Source organism: Pezoporus flaviventris, unplaced genomic scaffold (genome assembly GCF_033815535.1).
Source record: "Pezoporus flaviventris isolate CSIRO_AGI_PZ_B2104156 unplaced genomic scaffold, CSIRO_AGI_Pfla_v1 ptg000095l, whole genome shotgun sequence".
Taxonomy (NCBI): domain Eukaryota; kingdom Metazoa; phylum Chordata; class Aves; order Psittaciformes; family Psittacidae; genus Pezoporus; species Pezoporus flaviventris.
Window position 1 is genome coordinate 430,323 of NW_026892643.1, and position 24,210 is coordinate 454,532.

Consider the following 24,210-nt stretch of genomic DNA (forward strand, 5'->3'; position numbering starts at 1 on the left):
CACACTTATCTGTGAAGCATCCAAAAAAGCAGGCCTTTTCTCTGGCAGGCGTTTTTTGAGTACACCACCTCAGATACAATCACTTTGTGACCTTTTCTCCACCTGAAAACCACCCCCGCCTTGTCCACAGCACTCAGCTGCTCCCTCCACTAGTGGTAAACTATATTCAGTGTAGGAAAGTGGTTTTGGTTTATACGAAGAGATGCTTAAGAAGGTAAAGGCATACAAGCCCTAACGCTCTCAAATGTTCTTAAGCATTTAAAGGATTTAATCACAGAATCACCTGGGTTGGAAAAGACCTTTAAATCATCAAGTCCAGCCATTCCCCAAGCACTGCCAAGTCCAGCACTAAACCACATCACTGAGGGCCTCATCTACACGGCTTTGAACACTTCCAGGGACAGCGATTCCACCAGTTCCCTGGGCGGCCTGTTCCAATGCCTGAGCACCCTGTCTGTGAAGAATTTTTTCCTAATATCCAGTCTAAACCTCCCGTGGTACAGCTTGAGGCCCTTTCCTCTTGTCTTGTTACTTGAGAGAAGAGACCAGCCACTTCCTTGCTCAATCCTGATTTCAGGTATTTGTAGTGAGAGATAAGGCTCCCCAAAGTAGCCATAAAGTGACTAATGCCTACGCACCTTCGGAGACGGGGATTACAACTAACCAGTCTCTCAGAGGAGATTCACAGCAATTAAAAAAGCTACAGCCAGGTCCACTTTGATGCAACTCTACCTAAACCCAGAAGCCGTTTGTGAGAAGAAAACCGCACAACAGGAAACCCTCTAAACTGAAGCCTCATTAGGATGTACGAGCAGCGCTACGGACACCGAACACACCAACTTTCCACCTTTCTAACTTTCCTACTACACCACGGCACACACAGACGCATGTACGAGTGTGTACGTACAGGTGCAGGTGCAAACACAAGCAGAAGCCGCCGGCACGGAGCCCGGGCAGACGGCACGGCCACCGCCGCTATTCCCGGCCCTCAAAGACAACGGTGGCCACTCCGGCAGCGCTGTGCCACCGACGCTGTTGCTCGGAGCCACGCTCACCGCCACACGCTGGGGTCCGGGGACAAGCACAGCCCCTCACCCCGGGACCCGGCGCCACCACCACCCAGCCACGACTGCCGCCACAGCTACTACCTCTCACCACAACCCGCCCGGCGGGGGGGGGGGGCCTGCCCGGCAAAGGCGGCAACTTCCGGCTCCAACCGACCCCGCCCCTCACCTTGGCCTGCGGGTCCGCGCTAAGCCAATGAGGGAGGGGAGCAGCAGCCGGGCAGGTAACCGGGGGCCCAATCAGAAAGGCGCCGTGGGAACAGGTGGGGGCGGGGCTCCGGGGTGCCGCGCGCGCGGCCCCGCCCCGCTCCGCCCCGCCCCTTTCGGCCCTCTCGCTGCCGCGCCAATCGCCCTCCGCGGCGGCGGCGGCTGCGGTGTGAGGGAGGAGGGGGGCGGTGCGCGCCGGCTCCTCCGGGGGAGGGGCTGCCCGGCGGGAGCGGCACCGGCTGCGGCGCCCGCCGGCGGGGCTCGCGCCCTTCCCGCCTCCCGCCGCCGCGTGAGGGGCCGGCCGTGCCGGGAGAGCAGCGGGCGGCCATGGCCCTGGTGGCACCGGAGACTCGGAAGTTCACGCGGGCCCTGAGCAAGCCCGGAACGGCGGCCGAGTTGCGGCAGAGCGTCTCCGAGGTGGTGCGCGGCTCCGTCCTGCTGGTGAGTGCTGCGGCGGATCGTGAGCGGCCCGGGAGAGGCTCCGTCCGCTTCTGCGGCCTCTTGAGGAGGGCTGGTTCTGGAGGAGGAGGCGGGCCCTTTGATCCCGCCCGGGTTGGGAGGGGGGGGATCTCGGCGACGGCTGCGGGGCGGGTGCGGTGCGGTGCCGGTGCAGCCGCAGGCGGGGTGGGGACGCGCCCAGCGGCAGCGGCGCAGAGAGCGCCATGGGACGCAGCGCCCCGCGGGCACGGTCGGGCGCTCCCGTCCTCCCGCTGCAAACTTGTGTCGGGCGGGAGGCGGTGCGGGGCGGGGGGGCGAGCGGATCTCGCCGGGAAGCGCCCGGCCCCCTCCCCTCGTCCTTCGATCAGGCGAGGGGCCTGCGTGCCTCCCGGCTCCTCCACCTGTAGAGCGGGTGCAGCTCTCGCCCCAGTGCAACTGAAGTGCTTCTGTGCGTGTGAAAACAGCGGTGCAGAAGTGATGTTTCATCTTACTACTGTCCCCACGCTTTACAGCTAAACCACGGGTGTTTTTTTTTGCTGCGTCCTACAGTATGAAAGATGAGTGCTGGCAAGTGTAATAGGGATGTTTGAAGGCTATTTGTCACTGTGCTAGCACATGGCAGTTGATCTTGCCAGTTCACAATCAGGCTTATTAATTTAATTGAAACTGATGAGAGTACATTTGTCTGAAGGTGTTAGACAGTGAATTGAGGCAACTGAGACAGAGGTATGGGTTTTGGCCTGGCTGTGCCCAGGTGATGACATCTTAAACAGCCTCAGCAAGATTCTTCAGAACTTCTCTCTTGGGGCTCTTAATTCATGGTGTGCGATTGTATTCCATGTGGTTTTGTTATCTCCAAGGGGAATGTTTTAGTAAGCGTTTAAACCCTGTGTAAGTAAAGACTTTCTGCTGCTGGAGTTCCTGATGTTGGAAGCTGATCTGTAATTTGTTTTTCACTCTTGCTGTTGCTAAGTATGGGCTTCTCTAACTTTTTTAAACTGCTTGTCAGAAGACTTGTTTGTCTTGTGGTAGTGATGTGTGTGAGAGTAACAAATGCTGTAGCTGTAATTCAGGGCATTTCTGTGTGTATTTAGTCTTCTGTTATATACATTTTGTGTCCCACAGTTCTTTAATAAAACAGTGGCTCTAATGTTAAATTATTCTCTAACTGTGGGATATGGGATATGGAATATACAATAGAAGACTTAATACCCATAGTTCAGGGTCCACCTGAATACTGACAGTTTTCCACAAGACACTAGTGCATATATGTGTAGTGAACATCCAATATATGTTAGCAGTATTCCAGGGATCAAGTGTTTCCTAGGAATATATATATATTTCATATTGAGGGAGCATTAAGGATACATAAAGGATTTATGTATTTTCGTGACATAAATAAGTGTTTCTTTTGCAGTAATTGGCAATTCTGTCCTCTCCCCTTCCACCCGTTAGATGTTTTTCTTCTTAGTTCACTTATGACTAATGTCATTGAGATGAGTTGGAACACATCTGATTCTTGAATTCATGCAGGTTGACCAGAGACACGATAGGATGGTATTCACTAAAAAATCCAGGTATTTTTGCAGAATTTAAAGGAAGTGAAAGAAGTGATGGTGTAAAGTAGTGTACTGTAGTTTGGTTCTGGATAAGGTCTTCCATCACTACTTCAGAAAGCAAAAACTGTGACTTACCATACGTAGTGACTTCAGGTTCATGGCAGGGTTGTGATCCTTCTCTGTTAGCTTGATGCATGGAGTAAAATCCTCATCTCTCTTCCATGCAGACTTGTGCTGAAGTTCACCTTCCTGTTTCAGCCACATTTTGCCCCTGCTGTTACGTCTTTCCTCCGGTCATAAATGCTGTTCATTTTATCACTGCTCACATGCTGTTTATCATGAATGCAAAGGCAAGTGATCACAGGTTTACGTTTACCTTCTTACCATTTCTTCCTCCTTTGAATGTACTGTCAGTCTTTTTTTGAGCATTGTGATGTTTGGAATGAAGGTATCTTTTTAAAGGAAGAGTTTAGATAGGATGGTACTTGGCTGTAAAATACTTAAAAAAAACCCCCATATTTACTTCTATAAGCCTGACCTGTTAGCTGTTGGAGTGTCTGGACTGTAGTATCTGAAAAGCTCTCAGGCTGATCTAGTGGACATAGGATTTTTCCCAGTATTATAATAGTTGTGGAATACTCCAGCCAGATGTATGGCTTTAAAGAAAAGAAGACCCACTTTCTTTCCTGAGCTGCTTCTCAAAGCTCTGATAGAGCATCTCCCCAGGATGTTTTTATCTGGGTCATCAACAAACTGTCTTGCTTAAAACATTGTTCAGCACTGGTAACTAATGGGATCTGTCTGTCATTGCTTGCTCATGAACAGATGCTGAAGTTTTCCAATACTGAAAAAATACTGAAGCTGTTTTCCATTGGCTGGGCTTGAGGTGTAGAATTTTGGGGTAGGAAAGAATGAATTCAAACTAGCAGTTCTTGGTGGGTGATCTGTCCAGCTGCATACAACCAAATATCACTTCTGACTGTACATCTCTGCAGCACAATGTACTGGCTAGTGATGCAGATCATTCAGTCATTACTTGCAGTAGCTGATAAAAGTGAACTGCTAATACCTGTGAAGTGGTACAGATTCTCTAACTTATATTTGTGGCTACTGTTTAACAGCGCCATTTATTTTTTACCATCAACAGTGTATTGCTATACTTCAAAAAACCACCACCACCACCAAAAGTCATTCCCATTAAATGAGGTTTATTAGATCACATTTCTAACTTCAGCTTGTTTTTTCTGCTGTATAAATGTTCTTAGGATCATATGAAAGAGGACTGAAAGCAGCATGCCAGTAGGATGGCATGGTATATCTTACGTTTTTGGGTTGCTCTATATTGCATCTGAAAGTCAGGGGTTTTCAGCCAACTGACAGGCTAAATAGGTTGTCTGAGTAGTAAAAGAAACATTAAGCAGATGTGGTTAGTCAAGCTAGTTTTCATTACAGAATGAAGCAAGCTGTCTTGTGAGCATTTGACATCTCATATGTTCTTTCTGTTAGATTCAGTTTGCTGAACCAACATGTACAGTTTGGTTGGCTGAACTTGAAACTTATTTGGCAATCAGCTTTCTACTGTGGTAAGGCACATAATATATTACCTTGATTATTTGGGTTCAGGTTTTGCCATTTTCTGCTCGAAAGTATCATCTTTGCTGAATGTATAGCCTTGTGCATTGTTGATGTTGTTTTGACTTCAGACCAGCCACGTGAGTTAATGTGATGCCTCTGGCCACCCAAATACATTTCTGTCAGGGGAGGAAGGCTGTGGGGATGACAGTCCTGTTTCTTAAACCAGCAATCCTGCCCAGAGCTGCTTTCAGTGCAACTTTAGTATTACACATAATTGGAAGTGGTCCCTTTAAGTGGTGGTAAGTTACTCAGTGCATGTTGCATACAGATCAGTAGGACTTCAGGAGAGTATGTGTTGTCTTGGTGTGTTAATGATAAATTATCTCAGTGGCAAATCAATACGTTCTATATTAAATTAAGCTGACACTTAAGGATAATAAGCAGTTAAGAGAATATTTGGCATGCCAGATTTGGTTTGCTTCTGCCTAGCTGTCAACAAAACACCCTTATTAAATACACAGTTAATGAAGATGTTTATATGTACCAAATAATGCATTAAAAGTTGTTTCCCCTATGTTGAAATTAACACTGTACAGAAGAAACTTGAGATATAGAAAAACAGCATGAAATCTGAGCGATTCCTAGATTGTTCTGTGCAGTTCTCCTTGATTTGATGTATGAAATAGGTTCAGATATTTGAAGGCTGATCTCATCATAGAATCATAGAATAGTTAGGGTTGGAAAGGACCTTAAGATCATCTAGTTCCAACCCCCTTGCCATGGGCAGGGGCACCTCCCACTAAACCATGTCACCCAAGGCCTTGTCCAGCCTGGTCTTGAACACTGCCAGGGATGGAGCATTCACAACCTCCCTGGGCAACCTATTCCAGTGCCTCAACACCCTAACAGGAAAGAATTTCCTCCTTATATCCAATCTAAACTTCCCCTGTTTAAGTTTTAACCCGTTACCCCTTGTCCTGTCTCTACAGTCCCTAATGAAGAGTACCTCCCCAGCATCCCTATACCCCCCCTTCAGATACTGGAAGGCTGCTATGAGGTCTCCACGCAGCCTTCTCTTCTCCAGGCTGAACAGCCCCAGCTTTCTCAGCCTGTCTTCATACGGGAGGTGCTCCAGTCCCCTGATCATCCTCATGGCCCGTCTCTGGACTTGTTCCAACAGTTCCATGTCCTTTTTATGTTGAGGACACCAGAACTGCATGCAATACTCCAGGTGAGCTCTCACAAGAGCAGAGTAGAGGGGCAGGATCACCTCCTTCGACCTACTGGTCATGCTTCTTTTGATGCAGCCCAGGATTCGGTTGGCTTTCTGGGCTGCAAGCGCACACTGCCTGCTCATGTGCATTTTCTCATCAACCAACACCCCCAAGTCCTTCTCCGCAGGGCTGCTCTGAATCTCTTCTCTGCCCAACCTGTAGCTGTGCCTGGGATTGCTCCGACCCAGGTGTAGGACCTTGCACTTGGCATGGTTAAACCTCATGAGGTTGGCATCAGCCCACCTCACAAGTGTGTCAAGGTCCCTCTGGATGGCATTCCTTCCCTGCAGCGTATCAACTGAACCACACAGCTTGGTGTCATCGGCAAACTTGCTGAGGGCGCACTCAATCCCACTGTCCATGTCAGTGACAAAGATGTTGAACAAGACCGGTCCCAACACCGATCCCTGAGGGACGCCACTCATTACTGGTCTCCAGCCGGACATTGAGCCATTGACCACAACTGTTTGTGTGCTGCCATCCAGCCAGTTCTTTATCCACTGAGTGGTCCATCTATCAAATTGATGTCTCTCCAATTTAGAGACAAGGATGTTGTGTAGGACAGTGTTGAACACTTCACACAAGTCCAGGTAGATGACATCAACTGCTCTACCCCTGTCCATCAGTTCTGTAGCCCCCTCATAGAAGGCCACCAAATTGGTCAGACAGGATTTCCCCTTAGTGAAGCCATGCTGGCTGTCACCAAGCTCCTTGTTGATTTTCATGTGCCTTAGCATGCCTTCCAGAAGAATCTGCTCCGAGATTTGCCAGGCACAGAGGTGAGACTGACTGGTCTGTAATTCCCCGGGTCATCCATTTTCCCCTTCTTGAAAATGGGGGTTATATTTCCCTTTTTCCAGTCATTGGGAACTTCACCTGACTGCCATGATTTCTCAAATATGATGGCCAGCGGCTTTGCAACTTCATTCACCAGCTCCTTCAGGACCCGCGGATGGATTTCATCAGGTCCCATGGACTTGTGCACATTCAGATTTTTAAGATGGTCTCAAACCAGTTCCTCTCCTACAGTGGGCCCAAGGTCTTCATTCTCACAGTCCCTGCGTCTGCCCTCCAAGACTTGGGTGGTGTGGTCAGAGCCTTTGCCAGTGAAGACTGAGGCAAAGAAGTCATTCAGAACCTTATATCTTAATACATATCTTAATACATATCTTAATACATATCTTAATACATATCTTAATACATATCTTAATACATATCTTAATACATATCTTAATACATATCTTAATACATATCTTAATACATATCTTAATACATATCATATCTTGTGTTTTATGTGTTAACTTAAAGTACCTGATAGAGCTCTTGGCTTCAGAAAGTTGCAGAAATTCAGGTTTTCAGATGTGGAGGAAAATCAGTACATCGTAAAGACAGTGCTTGCATCTCCTAATGAGTCTTTGATCTCAAATTCACTTATCTTTTTTCTTTTTGGTTTTTTTTTTTTTTTTTGTTTGTTTTTTTTAAAGAATACTTGATTTTTACACAGTATCATCTTTCCAGTCCTGATCTCTGCTTTCTGTGAATCTCAACTCCATGAAAAAAGATCAATAGGTGCACTCTGTGCTATGTTTTTACAATGTTTTTAACGTAGTTTTTCCATGAGTACAGCTCATGGAAGGATCGTATAGTATTCATTTTGGGCTGGTATTTTCCTTTCTGGTTTGTGTATCCATTCATATGCCCTGTGTACAGAGAGCTTGTGTGCTTTTCTGCAAAGTGGCTTCTCTGTATACAATGAATGGAGTATTTGGAACCTCATTAACTATGAGATTTCTGTTGCAGTGTTTGTGTAGAAGGAGATAGTTGATGGCTTGCTTCAGGAAATTTAGGAATTCAAAAGTGGTATGTACTGCTGAAAGGATGAGGGGGGCTGGGATCTTTTATAGCTGATGGGTACAGAAAAACTGGAAACATGGATAAAGTTGAATTTTCTGTAAATGGAATGTGAAATTGTACGCATAAGGAATTTGGAAGAAGCAAATTGTGATGAATGGATGAGTGAAAGCAGGGATATGAGAACTGGCACTCAAGATTTGAAAGGAAGAATTGTTGCTGACGATGAACGTCATCCTAACACATCTCACCTTGGAGGAACTTGATGCGAATGGTAATGCTTACTCACTCTCTGAACTGTTGAACTTTAGTTGGGGGAAGAAAAAACCTGATACTCAACCCTGAAGAAGTTACTTAGCTTATGGTATGTGCCACTTACCTTTCCTAAAGGAAATAAAAATTGGCAGAGAAAAAGATCTTGTTGATAAAGGTGCTGGTTTTATTTTAGCAAAGTGCATATCAAAACCTTTTTGACTGGATACAAGATACTACTAAGAAAACTAGCTGTTATTTCTGGCAAGTCTGATACTGCTAAGAGGGCTTACTCTGGGTATGATAGACATTTCTGTGGTTCTGAAGATTTGGAGGCTGGACTATAGTACTACAGTTTCTTTTAATAAATACCGTTAAACTTATTTGAATTTTAAATATTCATAAGCTTCTGGTTCAGAAAAGGAATCTGGGGGGTAAAATGCAGAACAGCTGAATTTCTGTGTGAGCAAAATTACATTTAACCATTAAACAACATTAGATAATTTTTATTCGTGGTACCTTATTTATTATTCTCTGGAACTTTTTCTGTCCTGCTAGATAACAATAATTATGTTTAAAATAGAGAAATAAGTACTTTAAAAATAGTTGTTTCTAATACAGCAAATGTCAGGTGTAGGGTGAAGCTGGATTGTTTTTTCAGTGTATGGTGGCAGTAGCTCTCATGCAGCATGGAATAATACCGCAGTATACCTTCTCTTTCCTCTCTTCCCCTGCTCATGCCCTTTAATACTCAATCAGGTTGACATATTTGTATCTCAATGGAAGTAGAACTCCTTACATGTGAATTTAAACTTGAGAATTTCACAACTCCACGGTTGTTTTTTTCCCATATTGAAGATCTTGGGCAATAAACTAAAACTGTATATCCTACGTCAAGTCATTTGGGTATGCTTCATTGTGCTTCTATGAAAATGTTTCAAAAGGGTCTGCAATTACTTATTTTGAAAACTAGACCTCTAATGCCAACTAGTTTTACTGTTGCATAGGTGTAGATGTTCAAGTTACTTTTAAGTATATATGGTTATTGGACTGAGTGGTCACTTGCGAGTAGTGTGTGCCTAAGATTAGATAACCATCAGATATATTCATGTATATGCAAGCTCAACAATTTGTGAATTTGGCAGTTTAACCAGAGATTTGTATTTTTGAAGTAGTTGTAAGATTCTGCCAAATTTATGTGTGTTTCCTTTAAAAAGAGTGATGAAAAATTACTGACAAATCGTTGAAGCAAATAAGGGGAGTTCAGTTTTCCAGATAGCAACAAACTTGATTGTTTCCTCCTGAGAAATGTATTGCCTATATTGCTTTTATTTAAGAACTTCTGTAACTGTTAGAGGTGATTTGGTGCCAGTGGTCCTTTACGGATATAAAGAAAAGGTGTAGAATCTTCAGTGCTGTTGTCCAGGAAGCTCTTATTTAGACCTGAAATTTCTGATTGTGTTTGAAGACCTAACTAGTGCAGTGATCTTAAAAAATATTGTAGATTAAAAATGTACATAAAACTTACTTCCTTAGCTAGTGGCTATTTTTGGTTTTTGAGTGGTCTCAAGGACTTAATTTAGATACTGAAGGCAAAACTTCATTTGGAAGAGGGAAAAGACAAATTCATTCTCCCCCCTCACATCTTAGGTTGTCTGTGTCTGTGAAAAGCATTAATTATGCAAACCAGAAAAGGCATAAAGTTGCACAAGTAGGCCATGTATTACACAATGCCTCTCATGTAAATATTTTTGAAATAAATTTTATCTAAAAATGAGAAGATACTCTAATAATTATGACCATGTAACTTATTTTAGGCCTTCATTTAAAGGACAGATAGGTTTGTGCAGGCATGCTTACATTCTGTCTTAGTCCAGAGGCACTCATGTACTGGAGTATCTTAAATTTAATAATCTATGAAATAGTGGTAGGTAAAAAACCTACCTGGTTAATGTTATGGACAAGATTTCTTGTACCAAGCAAGGGCCAGAATTTAATCGGTTAGATGGACTCTGCTTTGGAAAACAGTTTACTAAGACATCTAAAGGTGCTCAGAAGGTTGAACAGAAGCTCTGAAGGGGGTTTTATAGAGAAAACTGTTCTGGAGCACAAACGTTTCATCAAAGAATTCCAGCATCCATAGCTGAGGTTGTCTTTTGCTACAATCCCATTGTGATCTGTTGATGTGCAGGGGTGGGGGATGTGATTCTTTGTTAGCGTAAGGATGAAGTACTGTGTCTCTTAGAACAGTTTGTCATATTCTCATCTGTGCCCAATGAATCAGATATAAGAGGAGGTACAGGGAATCCGGATATTGTCTTCTGCATTCTCCTGCTATGTCCAGAGATTGCTGCCTGGTTTGGAGACTCTGGCAGTTCAAGTGAGGGAAAAACAAGAAGAAATCAAAAGGCTTGGTTAAACCTTTGTCTGGATCTGGCACCTCGGACTGGTGAAACCACTCCATTCTGAGAAGTGCTTTATTTAAGGTAGTGGTGTTGCCTTGGGGCTGCTGGTAAATACCTGTGATGATGATGATGATTTAAAAAAAAAACCACCCCCCCCCGCCCCCCCCCCAAAAAAACCAAACCAAAACAAAACCAACCAAACAACAGCAGGAGAGCTCTCTCCAGGGGAAGTGGTGCAAAGGGGTGCCATGGTTCTTTTACATAGTCACAGGCTGGCTGAGGCTGGAAGGGGCTTCTAGAGGTCATCTGGTCCAACCTTTCTGTCAAGCAGGGCCACTTGTAACTGGTTGCCTTGGATCATGTCCAGGCAGGTTTTGACTGTCACCAAGGATGGAGACTCCACAGTCTCCTTGGGCAGCCTGTGCCAGTGCTCAGTTATGCTCACAGTGAAAAAGTGTTTCCTGATGTTCAGAGGGAACCTCCTGTGTTTCAGATTGTGCCCATTGCCTCTTGACCTGTCACTGGGCACTAGTGAGCAGAGCCTGGCTGTGTCTTCTTTAAACCCTTCCTTCAAGTATTTGTATACATTGACAAGAGCTCCCTGAGTCTTCTCCAGGCTGAACAGTCCCAGCTCTCTCAGCCTTTTCTCATAGGAGGGATGCTCCAGTCCCTTCAACTTTGTGGCCTATTGCTGGATCCTCTCCAGTACATCCATGGCTCTCTTGTGCTGGGAAGCCTAAAATCAGAGTCTTCTGTGTACTTGTTCTGTGAGGTGTTAGTTTGCTTTTTAAGAACAAAGTAATTTTAGCTCTGTGTGCTGAGGAAGCAAGCGGATCAGTCTGATTCAGACTGGAGTACTTGCTGGTGTCAGTGTAAATTAAGGTCTTATCTGAAAGTCTAGTTTTAAGCCTCTGGGCTCAGGTCAGGCTTTGGTTTGGGGCCCTCTCTGAATAAGAAGGCCTATTCCTATTAAATAAAACAGCTAGAATTTTGTTCTGCTCACCAGCTGAAGGAAGGGATGTCAGGTGGCATAAGAAGGAAATTGCAGCCCCTGGAATTGTTGTGCCAAAAAAGAACATGAAAGTTCTGGATCATTTTTCTATCTTGAGACAATGAGGAGGAAGAAGTAAGTCAGCTGAGGCTGAACATTTCCAAAGACTCTGTGATTCAGATTTTTCAGGCAAGGTTAGCTGTAAAGCAGACCTTGCTTTATTTGTCAGTGCTGTTAGTTCTGGAAGAAATGTCAACTTTGTAACTCTGAGCAAATCAAGGAAGCATGATTTAGGATGTCTTTGTCTTTCTCCTAACTGCTTCTGTAGTACTCTTGAAACATTTCTTTTGGGGATGACACTGAGAAAGAAATCTAAAGCAACAAAACCATTCACTTTTCAAAATGATACCTTGCTCTTCTAAACTTGTTTGAAATTCTCAGGGACAAATGAGTTTGTGCATAAACAATGTTTCAGTCCCTACAAGTTGAAATCGAGTAGTCCCTTTTTAAGTTTCTTCTGCGAAGAAACGTAGTTATTCATGCAGTGGGAATATCAAGTGACCTCACATAAAATTAACTAAGCAATCAAAATATGCTTTAAAACACAACTCTTCTGCAAACCCAAACAAAACAAGAAAAACAAAGTTCCCCCAATGATTACAAAAGAAAAAAAAAAAAAAAGGTTTAAATTTAGTCACAACAAAGTCAAAAAGGAGTAATGCTGATCCAGAGATGCTAGAATACAGGGAAGCCTGTAATTTAGATCCATCAGTGTAAATAAATAATCCTTAGCTGCTGCATTGTGTAATTCTGGGTGCTTTTTGGTACTCGGGTTTAACTATTGACTTAGAAAGAGGTGGCATCTTGACAGATACTGATCTAGGTCTGGAAATTTGAAGCATGGGCTAAACTGCTTTTGTACTTTCAGGTACTATGTGGATGGGAAGGAGTTTGAATTCAGAGATAAGATGTATTTATATTTTTACTACTATAAAACTAATTCCCCAACAAAGAGTGACTGTACATTATACTCAGAATGGATAATGATTGCATTATTTTAAGTAGGGAAAGTATTCTGGTTCCATCAGTGCAGATGGTAACAATTTTTGTGTTACCAAAAGTGAAATATAGTTGATTTCAGGAGCCTGTAATTCAATGTACCTGAGTTTGTAGCCATTTAATTTGGTTTCAGCTTACAAGTCCAGAGCCTCCACTGCCTTTAGATGTTTTGACATTAAGATATATGATCTTCCTACCTTAGTGGTTACCCAATGCACAGTGCTGGTCATATGCTGAAAGGAGTACTGAAACATACATGAATAGGAAAAATAGGAGTTCCACAGAAACTGCTGGGTGTTTCCAGTGGGAGAGGCAAAGGCTGGTAAGATAGCTGTTGGTCTTATTTTAACAGGTTTGTGAAGAAATCAAAGTCAAAAGGAGATGCTGGCTAGCATTGTGCATGTTAACATGGTTTTAAGGTGATGGAAAGGTAGTAACCTGTTCTCCATTTCGATTGCATCACCATTGCTATTTTATGCTCTTTGCTTTTTTATGTTGTATAATGGTCTTTATATCCTTTGGTTTTATAAGTACTGTTCTTCCCACGGGTGCTGGTACTGATGGAGAATCTGCTTGCACTTCTCTTCATGCCTTTCTAGGCTTGTTTATAGGCATGGTTGTAAGTGGCTACAGCCAGGCAACAAAATAGTACAGAACTGAAGCTTTGTGAAAATAAGATTGAAAGTCACCTCATCTAGCCCATTCATCTCTTGCCCTCGTACAGTGATAAGTGGTATTTCAGACCTCTTTCTGCCAGGCATATTTGCACCCACTTGTACTGGCACTAAGAGTTGTGCAATGGAAGTCATCTGATTTAGTAAGTGGTTTAGCTGAAAATCATATTAGTATGTTTGCCTTTAAGGAATGTTCAAGGAGGCTTCACTCTTACTATTTGCTAGTCCAAGAGGGATTTTAAATTCGTGTTGGACCTCAAACGTCAGTGAGTTTAAAAAGAACATTCAGGTTAATGAAAAGATGACACACGTCATAGTTATTTGAAGGATGCTATTCTAGTTTCCTTTCAGAAATTGTCTTGGGATTCTTGCTTGCCAGGCTTGTTATCACCTTGGAGTTGTTTGCCTGGTATTGTATGTGGCCTTAGATGTCTCAGTAGTGTTGCATATTAATTTCTTCCCAGCCACTGCATGCATCATGATCCAGTAAGTTTTTCCTCTCATGAAATATGAGATTTCTAACAGGGAAAAACCAAACAAAACCTTAAAAACCCTGCTGTATACAGTCTTGCTGGTAAAGTTCAGGGACAGTACTTCCAGCATAGTATTTTGGCTGCTAATAGTCTCCCGGAGAAGAAGTTGGAACTTGTTCCTGACTGAACTAGGAACAAAGGAAAGGAGAAGGACCTGAATCAGAATAACCTCTGTAGAGGTATTAAAAGTATGTATGAGCCCTGAATTTTATGCTGGCTTTCCCTGAACACAGTCAGGTTGCTCAAAACCTGGGTTTTAATATATGTATTTTTTTTAGTCTACTGTACTGTTGAGCATTATTTATTCTGGCATGGTTTCATCAGGGTTTCTGAAATTAATATTCTATAATTAGCGACTTCTTCTGTAGCTCTCTTAACCACAACAGAAATTTATTATTATTATTATTATCTTATCAGCTACTTGAAAGCCCAGAATGATCACTTCAACTTCAAAAAGCTGAAAGTTATGTGACCACTAGATGGAGTTCAGTGAGCGTATTTCAATACTAGAGATCAATGTTAGGGCTTGAAATGTAAAACATTTAAAAGGGCTAGCTGTTTTGTTTCTCATGCTTAACGATAAATGTTTATTTGTCCAAGTCAATCTGAACTGAACAACTCTATAAAGTTCTTTGGGTTATTTTTGGTGCTCAAGTTGTACTTCAGTTGAACTTAAGGCACATGCTTTACTGGCAGCACCCAGTGCTCACCTACGGTTGAGAATGTATTGTTACTCATGTAAGAATGGACTTGAAAAGACTGACCTTTCTGCAGCTATCAAGTAGGCAACCTAAAACTATTAGCTAAGATATTTAGCATTTTGTAACTAGCAGGGTTTTAAATTCATGTACATCTCTCCATCAACACATGCATAATACCATGTATGCAAGATGTGGAATAGCATGTCTTGAGTTGCATCATTTACACCTCCTCCTGATTTCTGTAAATGTATGACAGCATAGCAGACACAAACATTCCCTTGTTTGTCAATTTTAAGTCTTGCTCCAATTAGTGTGGGGTTTTCTTTTACTTTTGATATGGTCTTCAATATTAGGGGAATCTTACAAATGATCAATCACCTGTAGTTTTCAGCTTGGTGGTATTTCTGACTTAGTATTTCTAGTGTCACATTTTTGGTGACTTTTTTGTTTTTATCAGATGCAGATCTTTTCTTAGGGCATGGCTGAGTGTGAACGTTCTCAGTCAAAATTACATAGGAATCCGAGCATGCTGTTCTCAAGACGACCTCCTGGAGTAATCATACCAGCTTTCTCCTGAAGAACAGAATTTTCTTGGAGCTTTTCTCTGTCTCTGTGGTTAGTGTATGGCTACCCTGTGTAATGCCACAGAATCATGAAAACGTACAGGTTGAAAGGAGAATCTCTGGAAGTTGCTTGCAGCAATCCCCTTCTCAAAATAGATCTGCTTAGAGCAGGTTGCTCAGAGACTATGCCTGTTTGGTTTTAATGTCCACAGAGATGGAAAACACTTTAACCCCAGTAGCTGACAACCTTCATGGTTAGAAAAAAGAAATAAATCCTTTTATGCAAATGGAATACTCTGTGTCTGTTGCCTCTTTTCCTATGACTCCAAGAAGAGTCTGGCTCTATCCTCTGTTTCCCATGAGGTGGTTGCAAATAGCAGTAAGATCTCCTTTAGCTTTCCCTTAAGGCTGAGCTATCCAAGGTCTCTTAGATTTTTCTCATATCATATGCTGCCGCTCCTAAACCATCATGATGGCTCTCCATTAGACGCAGTGCAATATATCAATATCTGGTTTTGTACTGAAAAGCCTAGTCAGCATGTTCAACTTGGTGCACAACGGGATGTCATCCTTATCCACTCATTCAGACCACATCTGTCTAATTTGACTACAAAAATGCTAAGGAAGACTGTCAGAAGCTTATTTTATTAACATTATTCAATGTCTGTTGCTATCTCCTTGCATGCAGAACCAAGGATCTCATCGCAGAAGGCAGACAGGTTGGTCAGGCATAATTTGTCCTTGATGTCTACTTGGAACTAGCCTCTTATTCTTTATGTGTTGGGAAATGGCTTCCAGGAGGGTTTGCTTCATGATCTACATGGAGATTGGAGTGAATCTGATAAGCCTGTAGTTCCTTATATCCTCCTTCTTGCCATTCTGGAAAGTGGATATGAGGGTAACTCAGAATAATCCATATCCAGACACTCTGCATGAGTTTCAACAATTCAGGTGCTTAAAGGTTTTAAGACAGAGTAAAAGTCACTGTTGTGGCCACAAAGCAGCTTCTAGTCTAGTTCCTTCTTTCTGAAGAAATGTGGGTTCTTGAGGAGAATTACCTGACAAAGCTCTTCTATGAAGTTTGCATGAAGCAATGATTGCAGAAACAGTCATTGCAGTAGGAACCAGTATTTTCTTTTTCCTTTTCTGTAGGAAGTACTAAGTGTTGTATATACACTTCTTTTCCCTCTTGGGGGGCTATTGGATCTTCAGTTCTTTGCTGCAGAATAGCTTTGTCAGGCAGAAGTGAGTACCTTGGCCTTGGTACATTATCATCACATTGTTACAGCACTCCAAAGAGTACTAAGCAATGTTGGTTTTAATCCTTTGGGCTGAGGAGGGTTTAGGCTTGCATCTCCAGCTTTCTCTGCCAGTCTACAGGCAGCTGCCAGATGGAAGGTAGTGCTCCACCTACAAATACTGTCACGTTTTTGTGAAAAGCTGAATTCAGTCAGGATGTGTTAAGATCTGTAAGGAACCAGCTGTTCGCTCCTGTCAAGATGGCAGCAGTTTGGGCATGTTAAATATCGAAGAGAACTTTGTACATAAAAATGTAAGTACCTACTTTAAATGTTTTAAGAGATAAAGGGTATTTTTGTGGCTCATACGCTAGGACCTAGGTGCTTGAATCCTGCCTGAAGTATGCTCTCTTGCAGATATGGGCCTGTGTTTTATGAAATATTTTGCTTTAGTGAGGGCACGTCTGAAGAGAGAGCGCTGATGTTTTGTGGTAACACATTTGATTGCAAGGCCTCCCTAGTTTGATCTATATTCTTTCAACTGTTCAATTTCTGCTTAGGTTTATCTAAGTTCTCATTTTGTTAGTAAGAATTCTATAGCAGCCCCTGAAGATTTTGCATCAATCCAGATAACGATTCCCTAAAGACTTCTACCTTCATAAATGTTAACGAATGTCAAACAGAAGCTTGTAAGCATTCATTAGAACTGTCTGATTTCAAGCACATGTGTTTACTTTGTACTTTCTCATAATATTAATATAAGCATCTGGTCAAGTTCCTCCTCCCTGTGGATTCTTCCCACCCTTCATGTCCCCATATTTATCTCCCAAGCTCTATTTGGAATGCTTTTTATGTTATTATTGTTACCATTGTGTTGATCCAAGTGAGTTTCAGTTGCATTTTCTAAAATGGTACAAAAATTTGAGACTAAAGTGATTTAAGATATAGTTGGAATTAAATTTGCTCTTAATTGGGTTTGAATTAAATGCCTCCCATGGCTACTTCCAGTCTGACTTAGGCTACAATTCTGTCAAGATGTTTGTCTTTTCAAATGAGATCTTTTTGTCTACCTGTTCCTCAACATCCTACCTAGTGCTTTAAAAGTGAGGTCATTCTCTAGGCATTTGAAAGAACTGTCTAGTTAAGTGTCAGTTAACTGCATGATAACTAAAGAAGTGTCAGTTAACTGCATGATAATTTGTTGTAACTACCTTTTTACTCATACTCTCCTAAGACATAAGCTGCTTTTTTTTTCCCCCTTTTGTAGAAACATTTCCTATTATGAAGTTGCTGAAATTGCATGGAAAACTACCTAAACAGTGCTTTCTTTTAATGATCTATTTACTTTTGGTATTTTGTTTGAAACCTGAACTTGGGCAGGTTATGGGGGAATGAAGTGGGCTTCTGTGCTACAAACAGTTAATTTGAATGTATCTTTGGGAGGTGTCTTCCGTGGTAACTCCTATGACTGTTTTCCCCCATGTGTTTGCAAGGATGTCTTTATCCAACATTAGTGAATTGAGCAGAGCATTTCCTTCACTGACCTGCTGCTTGTTTTCAAAGAGGGTAGGAGAAGTAGAGAGATAGAAGGTAGAAAGACATTGCTGTTCAACGTTCATGGTGATGTAAGAAGTATCTTTGCCCTTCAGAGTAGAATTTATGCCACATTTTTCACCATTGCCTTGTTTATTCTGCCCCCCCCCCCCCAGTGCTATCTTGTTTATTCTGCCCCCCCCCCCCCCCCCCCCGTGCTATTTCTTATTAAGAGAACTGTCTTAACACAATTCTATTTCTTACAATATGTGAAATGCGCTAACTGCTGCCTTTGAGAATATGGCACTGGCAGGAACTACTTGGATCACTGTCAAATATTGCTTTTTTTTTTTTAATTTCATTTTTCAAATCAATGTGATGATGTGATGCATGTTGTTATGATGTATTTAGGGTAGAAACTTAATGAGAAGCATACTGAGATTTATTAATTAGCCAAATGTTAGAGAAACATACAAATCTTAAATATTTCTCCTGAATGTCTCATTGTAACATGCAAGTATTTTCTTGAGATAGTTAACTTGCATGGAGGCAAATGTGTAGCTCTCATTAATCTGTTTATTCCCTCCCTTCATGCTTCATGTAGCTTGTTTTAACTCCACTGTGACAATCTTGAGTTTGCAAGTTCACTCTTTCATCCAGTTTTACAATTTAGTAAGTAAATAAGTAAATACATCTCAGTGCTTTCAGTTTAGCAGAAATATAAAACTAACCAGCAGTCTCTGACAAAGTAATTGATACTGTTATGGTGTGGATCAGGACAGCTGCTTTTTTTGCAATTTTTTTGTCTTTAAAAGTAGTTTAAGAAACTTAATACTTCTTCTCAGTGTCAGTTAAAGGTATTTACAACAGATACCAGTATGTTATATGGAGAAGAATCCTGTAGTAATAACTTCAATCACTACAGGTGTGATTCACTATAAAGCCAAGAAATTTATGTATTATAAACTTCAGTCGGTATTTTTGTTCTAGATGTGGATGTTGATCTGAGGTAGATAGTCAGTTGTGTTCTTTTTTCCCCTTTTTAAATGACGATTATTCGCAGTCAAGGACAAGATAAAGTTGGTTTCTGGCAGGTGGGAATTGACTGATCACTTTGCATGTGAGGAAGAAAGGAAAAAGTAAAGACAGCCTTAAGGTCCCTTGTGGTTTGCCTGAACTGCTAATAGCATGCTGATAACACGCAGATTTGATTGAAGTGAGTTTATACAACACGCTGACTTTTTTTCTGTAGCTGCAGTGAGTTAAGAATTTTCCCCTCATATATTGAGCTTTTTGTCTTAAACACTAAAAAGCACATATAGGTCAAGCAAAGAAATGTTTGCCAGTACGAACTCTGTGCTAAGCATTCTGGGAGAGTGCTTTTCTTTCAGCAGATGAGAATTCTTTGTGGCTGGCAGCAGAAACTGCAGCAGTATCTTTGCAGTTTCCTTTCATCTTTCATTATGTTCTGAGGATCTCTGAAATATAGGAGCTCTTTCCCTGACCCCCTGGAATATCTTTTCATCTCTGTTGCGGAGAATAGCACATGCTGAACACCTCCTATCCTCTACTGCTGAGGTATCTTTTGCTTTTCATCATCTGCGGCTGGATTTTTGGCAGTGTTTGGCTTAAGCAAATAGGATTACATTTCAGTAGCTGATGGTTTCTAGTCAACGATCACACTAAATGTCGGACGTAATGAAGATTCTACAAAGAAATATTTCTGTGAAGCCCAGGAAGATTATCCGAGTCGAGCAAAGGAAGAAGGCATTCTACAAATGCAATCAGGGCTGCTAGAAATGCAAAATTCAACAGATTTGGAATGGGTTGCACTACAAGTGTGGTTCTGTTTAAAGGCATTCGTACAGTTTTTGAGAGAAACTGTGGTTATATTTGCAAACAGCAAGGGGAAAACAATGCCCTTGAATACACAGCGTTCAGCTTGCCAAATGAAGATTCAGGAATATTGATTCATTCATCCCTGGTAAATACAAACTTGCTTCATTAACAATTTTGTCTGCTAATTGAAAGCTGAGCTAAAACCAGGATGCTGTGTTTATTTAACATCTATGTACAGCCATGAATATGCCTTGTCCTGATTTTGTAGGATGTTAGTGCATGTATGTGACATGTAATACACGTGTGCATGCAGCTGTAATGTTAAAACTGAGGATTCATACTTGTGATACCATTTAGATTTGTACTGACAGGTCTGAAGAATTTGTGCTTCATGAACAGGATTGTTATGGAAGATAGCCTGCTGTTAGATTTTTCTAAACATGCTTTTGGAATGTATTTGGCACTTGAGTTGAAGAACAACAGATGATTCCGTTATTTGGAAAAACTGAGGAATGCATTGTTGGGAAAACAGTAACACAGGATTTAAGGTTTATTTTTTTCAGATGAATTTGATTACATTTTCCCCCCTTTTTTTCTCTGAAACTGTTCTATTTCTGTTTAACTTGCTGAAAGGGATGCAGGAGCATTCTAGAAGAAAAAAATGGTTAAAGGAAGTAATAACTGTTTTCCGAATCTGCTTTGCTCTTGAAGGCTTTTTTAGGTGTTGCCTGATGCAAAGAAAACAGGCTTTAAAGTGAGAGTGGTATCTTTGAACCCCCCAGGTTAATGACGCATTTGTGCGTCAGATGTATTGCATTTAGGGTTGAGGGGGTGGAATTGCAATACCTAATGTGCACTGCTTGCCTTAGAATTGGGCTAGCTAAGGATTTAAATACTTATTTAAAATCATTTGGGGTTACTTGTTAATTGCTTTGTCACTAGCTAGCTAGTTGGAATAAGAGGGGTGTGGTACACGGAAATAGCTGGACAGCTTTTGACAAGCCTGTAGTGCCTGCTGGCGTACCCACGCTGTGCAACTGCAGTTAGGGGAAGCCTTTAACAATTTCACTAAGCTTTCCTGGCTTTATGATGGTCAGGTCCTTTCTAGCTGAACTCAAATACAAGAAAAAAAGGTGTGTCTATGCATGTATATATATGTACACACACGTGTGTCTGTATATATATATATATGTGCGCACACACACATATATGTATATTTATGTACATGGATACACATACATAAGCTTCCAGGAAAAAAATCGAGAATAAGCTGAACTGTCTTCAGATGCTTAAAATAACTTACAGTATGTATATTACCCATCATGAAGTATTGATTTTTCTTAGTATGTTTGATATTAAAAATAAAATGGTTTCCTCTAGGTATTAGAAGCCTTTTTACGCTGTTAGCCATTTTTAAGTTAGCCTCATACAGATGGTTATTAGACATTTGTTAAACTCTGGACAACGAATACTTTCAATAACTTTGTACTCAATTGGAGTTAAGATTTAACACCTTTACTGGCCTGAAACCCTACATTTAGTTAGATGAGTGAATGAAGAAATACTTTTTTTAAATAGAATTTTTTTTTTTTTCTCTTTGTTTCATGTGGTATTGTTCCACCAATAATTCCTCTGTAATTTAGCCATTTTGGCTTGCAGACTGGCAAGATTTAAGCACAAAGCATGCTTAGTAAGCACTTTACAACTGAGGTTCCACATCTGTCACTTAGGACTTTTTTTTTTTTTTTTCCCCAGTTCCAAGATTTCTAGATGCTTTTAAAGAATGATACTGGGTTGTTTTGTTTTGTTTTTTTTTTTTTTTTTATTTATTTCCTGTCTGGCTTTGTCAGCTCGGTTTAACTAGAAGTAGTGGATCAAGATAAGTTTCTTCCTGGGGTAAATACCTGAAGGTTAGTGTGGGAGAGTGCATGGAGTTGAGGGGCCAGAATGTCTCCTGCTTGGGACTTCATTGAAAGGCTATACTTTTGATAACCAGAGCTGGCACTGGCTGTTGCTGTCTGAGGTTGGGGGAGCAGTTGCTACTGACTCACCCTGAAGAGTGGCAAGCAGGATTCTCTGAAAAGTGGGAAGAGTGGGAAAGATATTGCAGTCCTGGCAACAGTGGCAAGTGATTTTGTGAAACTCTGTGTACACAGAACTATTAAATTACATATTTTTTGTATTGTTTGCTTGAAAAGCTAATTTGGCCACCTATTCCTCCTCTGAAGGGATGGCTTTCAGGAGGAGAAATTACCTTGCTTCTCACTGAGAAGCCATGCAGGCAGGTGAAGACTTACAGGAATCCTCTGAAGAGAAACTGTAGGGTCAAGACCAAAAAGGAGTGGCAGTGTGTCACTTCCCTGTGTTTTCTTTTTCACCTATTTGTCCTCTCTGAAACCCATATTCGAGCTGCAACTTCTTACCTCTGCCTTTTTGGCTGTACCTGCTACGCAGTCTTTTTGGCTATTTTGGATCAGGTATCTCCTGGTACAGAACTGTTGTCAGAGCACCACTGAATTTCAGGGAGCCCTTTAACGCAGAGAATACATTCCGCTTGCAAAGCGGTTCTGAAAACCTGTGAAAACTTCCTGTGATCAGAAGGCTCTTGGGAAGTAACTCTCATGGGAGGAAAAGTCTCCTGAGGAGAAATAAGGAGACAGAAGTAGTTGATTTAGCATACAGTTTTCTTATTTAACCCTGTAATCCAGAGGTCAGGAGGTTATAGCTAAAGTCTGATTAAATATAATTAAAGATTTTGTATTAAGCAGGCCTGCTCTTTTGATTGCTTGAAGGAAAGACAGAATGAAGCCTGGGTGAGAATGTCTTTTTGTAATAACGCAGTTTATTTCTATCCATCTGATGTCATTCAAACTTGCAATGGAGATGCTGTATCTTATCTTTGGGAATGTTTCTAGCCTGTCACATAGACTTTATCTTGCTAGAACACAGGATCTTCTAGGGTCTTTAGGTCCACATAGATAAAAATAAATGTTCTAGTAAAATGTCATGAATTTAGTTTGAGCAGTATTAAATGTTGCTTCAATATTAATGAAAATATGTTTTCCCTAAATGTCCGCTAGGGCATATTTATTCTCTGCAAATACGACAAAACATTCTGTTTAATTTTGTAGTAAATTGAAGAATACAGTTTCAAAATACTAGCTTGTATGCTTAATCGACATTACTTGTTTTGTTTTTCCTATCTTATTAAATTCTCAAAGGGATATTATACATTATTTCTGCTGTGTTGTAGCGTCTTAGAGTTCTTGTGGCCTTTACTTTCACATTAAAATTCCATTGTTTTGGTAATCATTGTATAACCAATGGCTATCAACAGTGAAATGTTACTGAACGGTTTTGAGCCTAAAACAGCTGTTTCAGATGGTAGACAAGGATGGAAAATGAGCAAGGAAGAATGATGTGTAGATGTAAACCAGCATTCTTAAAGCTGTTGATAATAAGCCCCTTGAAGTATTTGAAGGAAAATGTGAGGTGAGTCTGCTAGCAATGCCAGTGGAGGAGCTAGAAAATTGGAAAGTGAGACAAGCTGGACTAAAGGACTCTGACTTTGTTGTTGTTTTTGTTATATTTGTCCAAAAATCGAAAACAACTTGCTTTTTTTCCCAGCTTGCAATGTTTTCTGCTCAGTTTGCTTCTTATGGCCTGTTCAACACTGCTATTTCTGTCATTGAACGTTAGAACCTTGTAGTTTGGTAAATCTAGTTAAGGTAGTTTTGTAGCTGTCATGTGTGCAAGATGTGGCCTAATAATTTTAAGTAGCCATTTGATTTACTGCCTGATGGGAAAAATAGTCTTAATTTGAGTAACTGTTACTTAATTTGTGCTTACACAGTTTCTGAGAAGATATGCAGGACATTTTGAAATAGTGGATGTCCAGCTTTTACTGGGATAGATTTATGTATTTGCTGGAAAAAGAACTACTAACTTTGTATTTTAGTAACTGCAGTTTCTTACTCCATGTCACCTGTGGATTTGACAGCCGTGTCATCATTAGGTGTTACTGAGGTGCTGTGTGACTGCTCTGTGCTGCTGGTGAGTCATTTGGTTTATTAATAAACTGTGAAACTGTGACATCTTTAAGATGGTGCATGCAGGAAGATTGACTAATGACAGCAGTGAGCTATGTCATTCTGGAAATAACTTCACAGGAGACAGACACTCAAGTTCCAAATATTTTGATTTCAGAATAATAAATTATGAGTATGATTGAAAAAAAAGACTTCTGTTGATGTGATGTGTTGAAAATAAACTTTTAAACATTCATTTATTTAAAGCCCCTATATTAAGGCCTGTTCTTGCTGTCTGAATTAACAAATTAATATCAACTTGTTTGTCTACTAAACTTTTCTACTTTAAATAAAGTAGGAATATATAAAAGAGAGAGTTCTAAGGAAGTAATTCTGCTGAGTAAGTGGAATTTATTTTGGCTTTTT

The 24,210-nt window shown here is 41.2% G+C and overlaps 1 protein-coding gene across 14 annotated transcripts in view; it reads left to right on the forward strand.

Annotated features, from left to right (window-relative positions):
* The first annotated feature begins 1,477 nt into the window (after window positions 1-1,477).
* The window catches only part of DOCK9 (dedicator of cytokinesis 9), a 114,182-nt gene continuing 91,449 nt past the window's right edge, over window positions 1,478-24,210 (forward strand). For 6 of the 14 annotated variants that reach the window (XM_061476272.1, XM_061476271.1, XM_061476279.1 and 3 more), the window contains exon 1: window positions 19,300-19,901. In XM_061476272.1, coding sequence (XP_061332256.1) covers window positions 19,740-19,901 — 162 coding nt within the window. In that variant the 5' untranslated portion in view covers window positions 19,300-19,739. Of the gene's footprint in view, window positions 1,713-19,299; window positions 19,902-24,210 lie in introns of those variants that run through there. The other 8 variants (XM_061476280.1, XM_061476284.1, XM_061476287.1 and 5 more) reach the window with 4 other exon arrangements.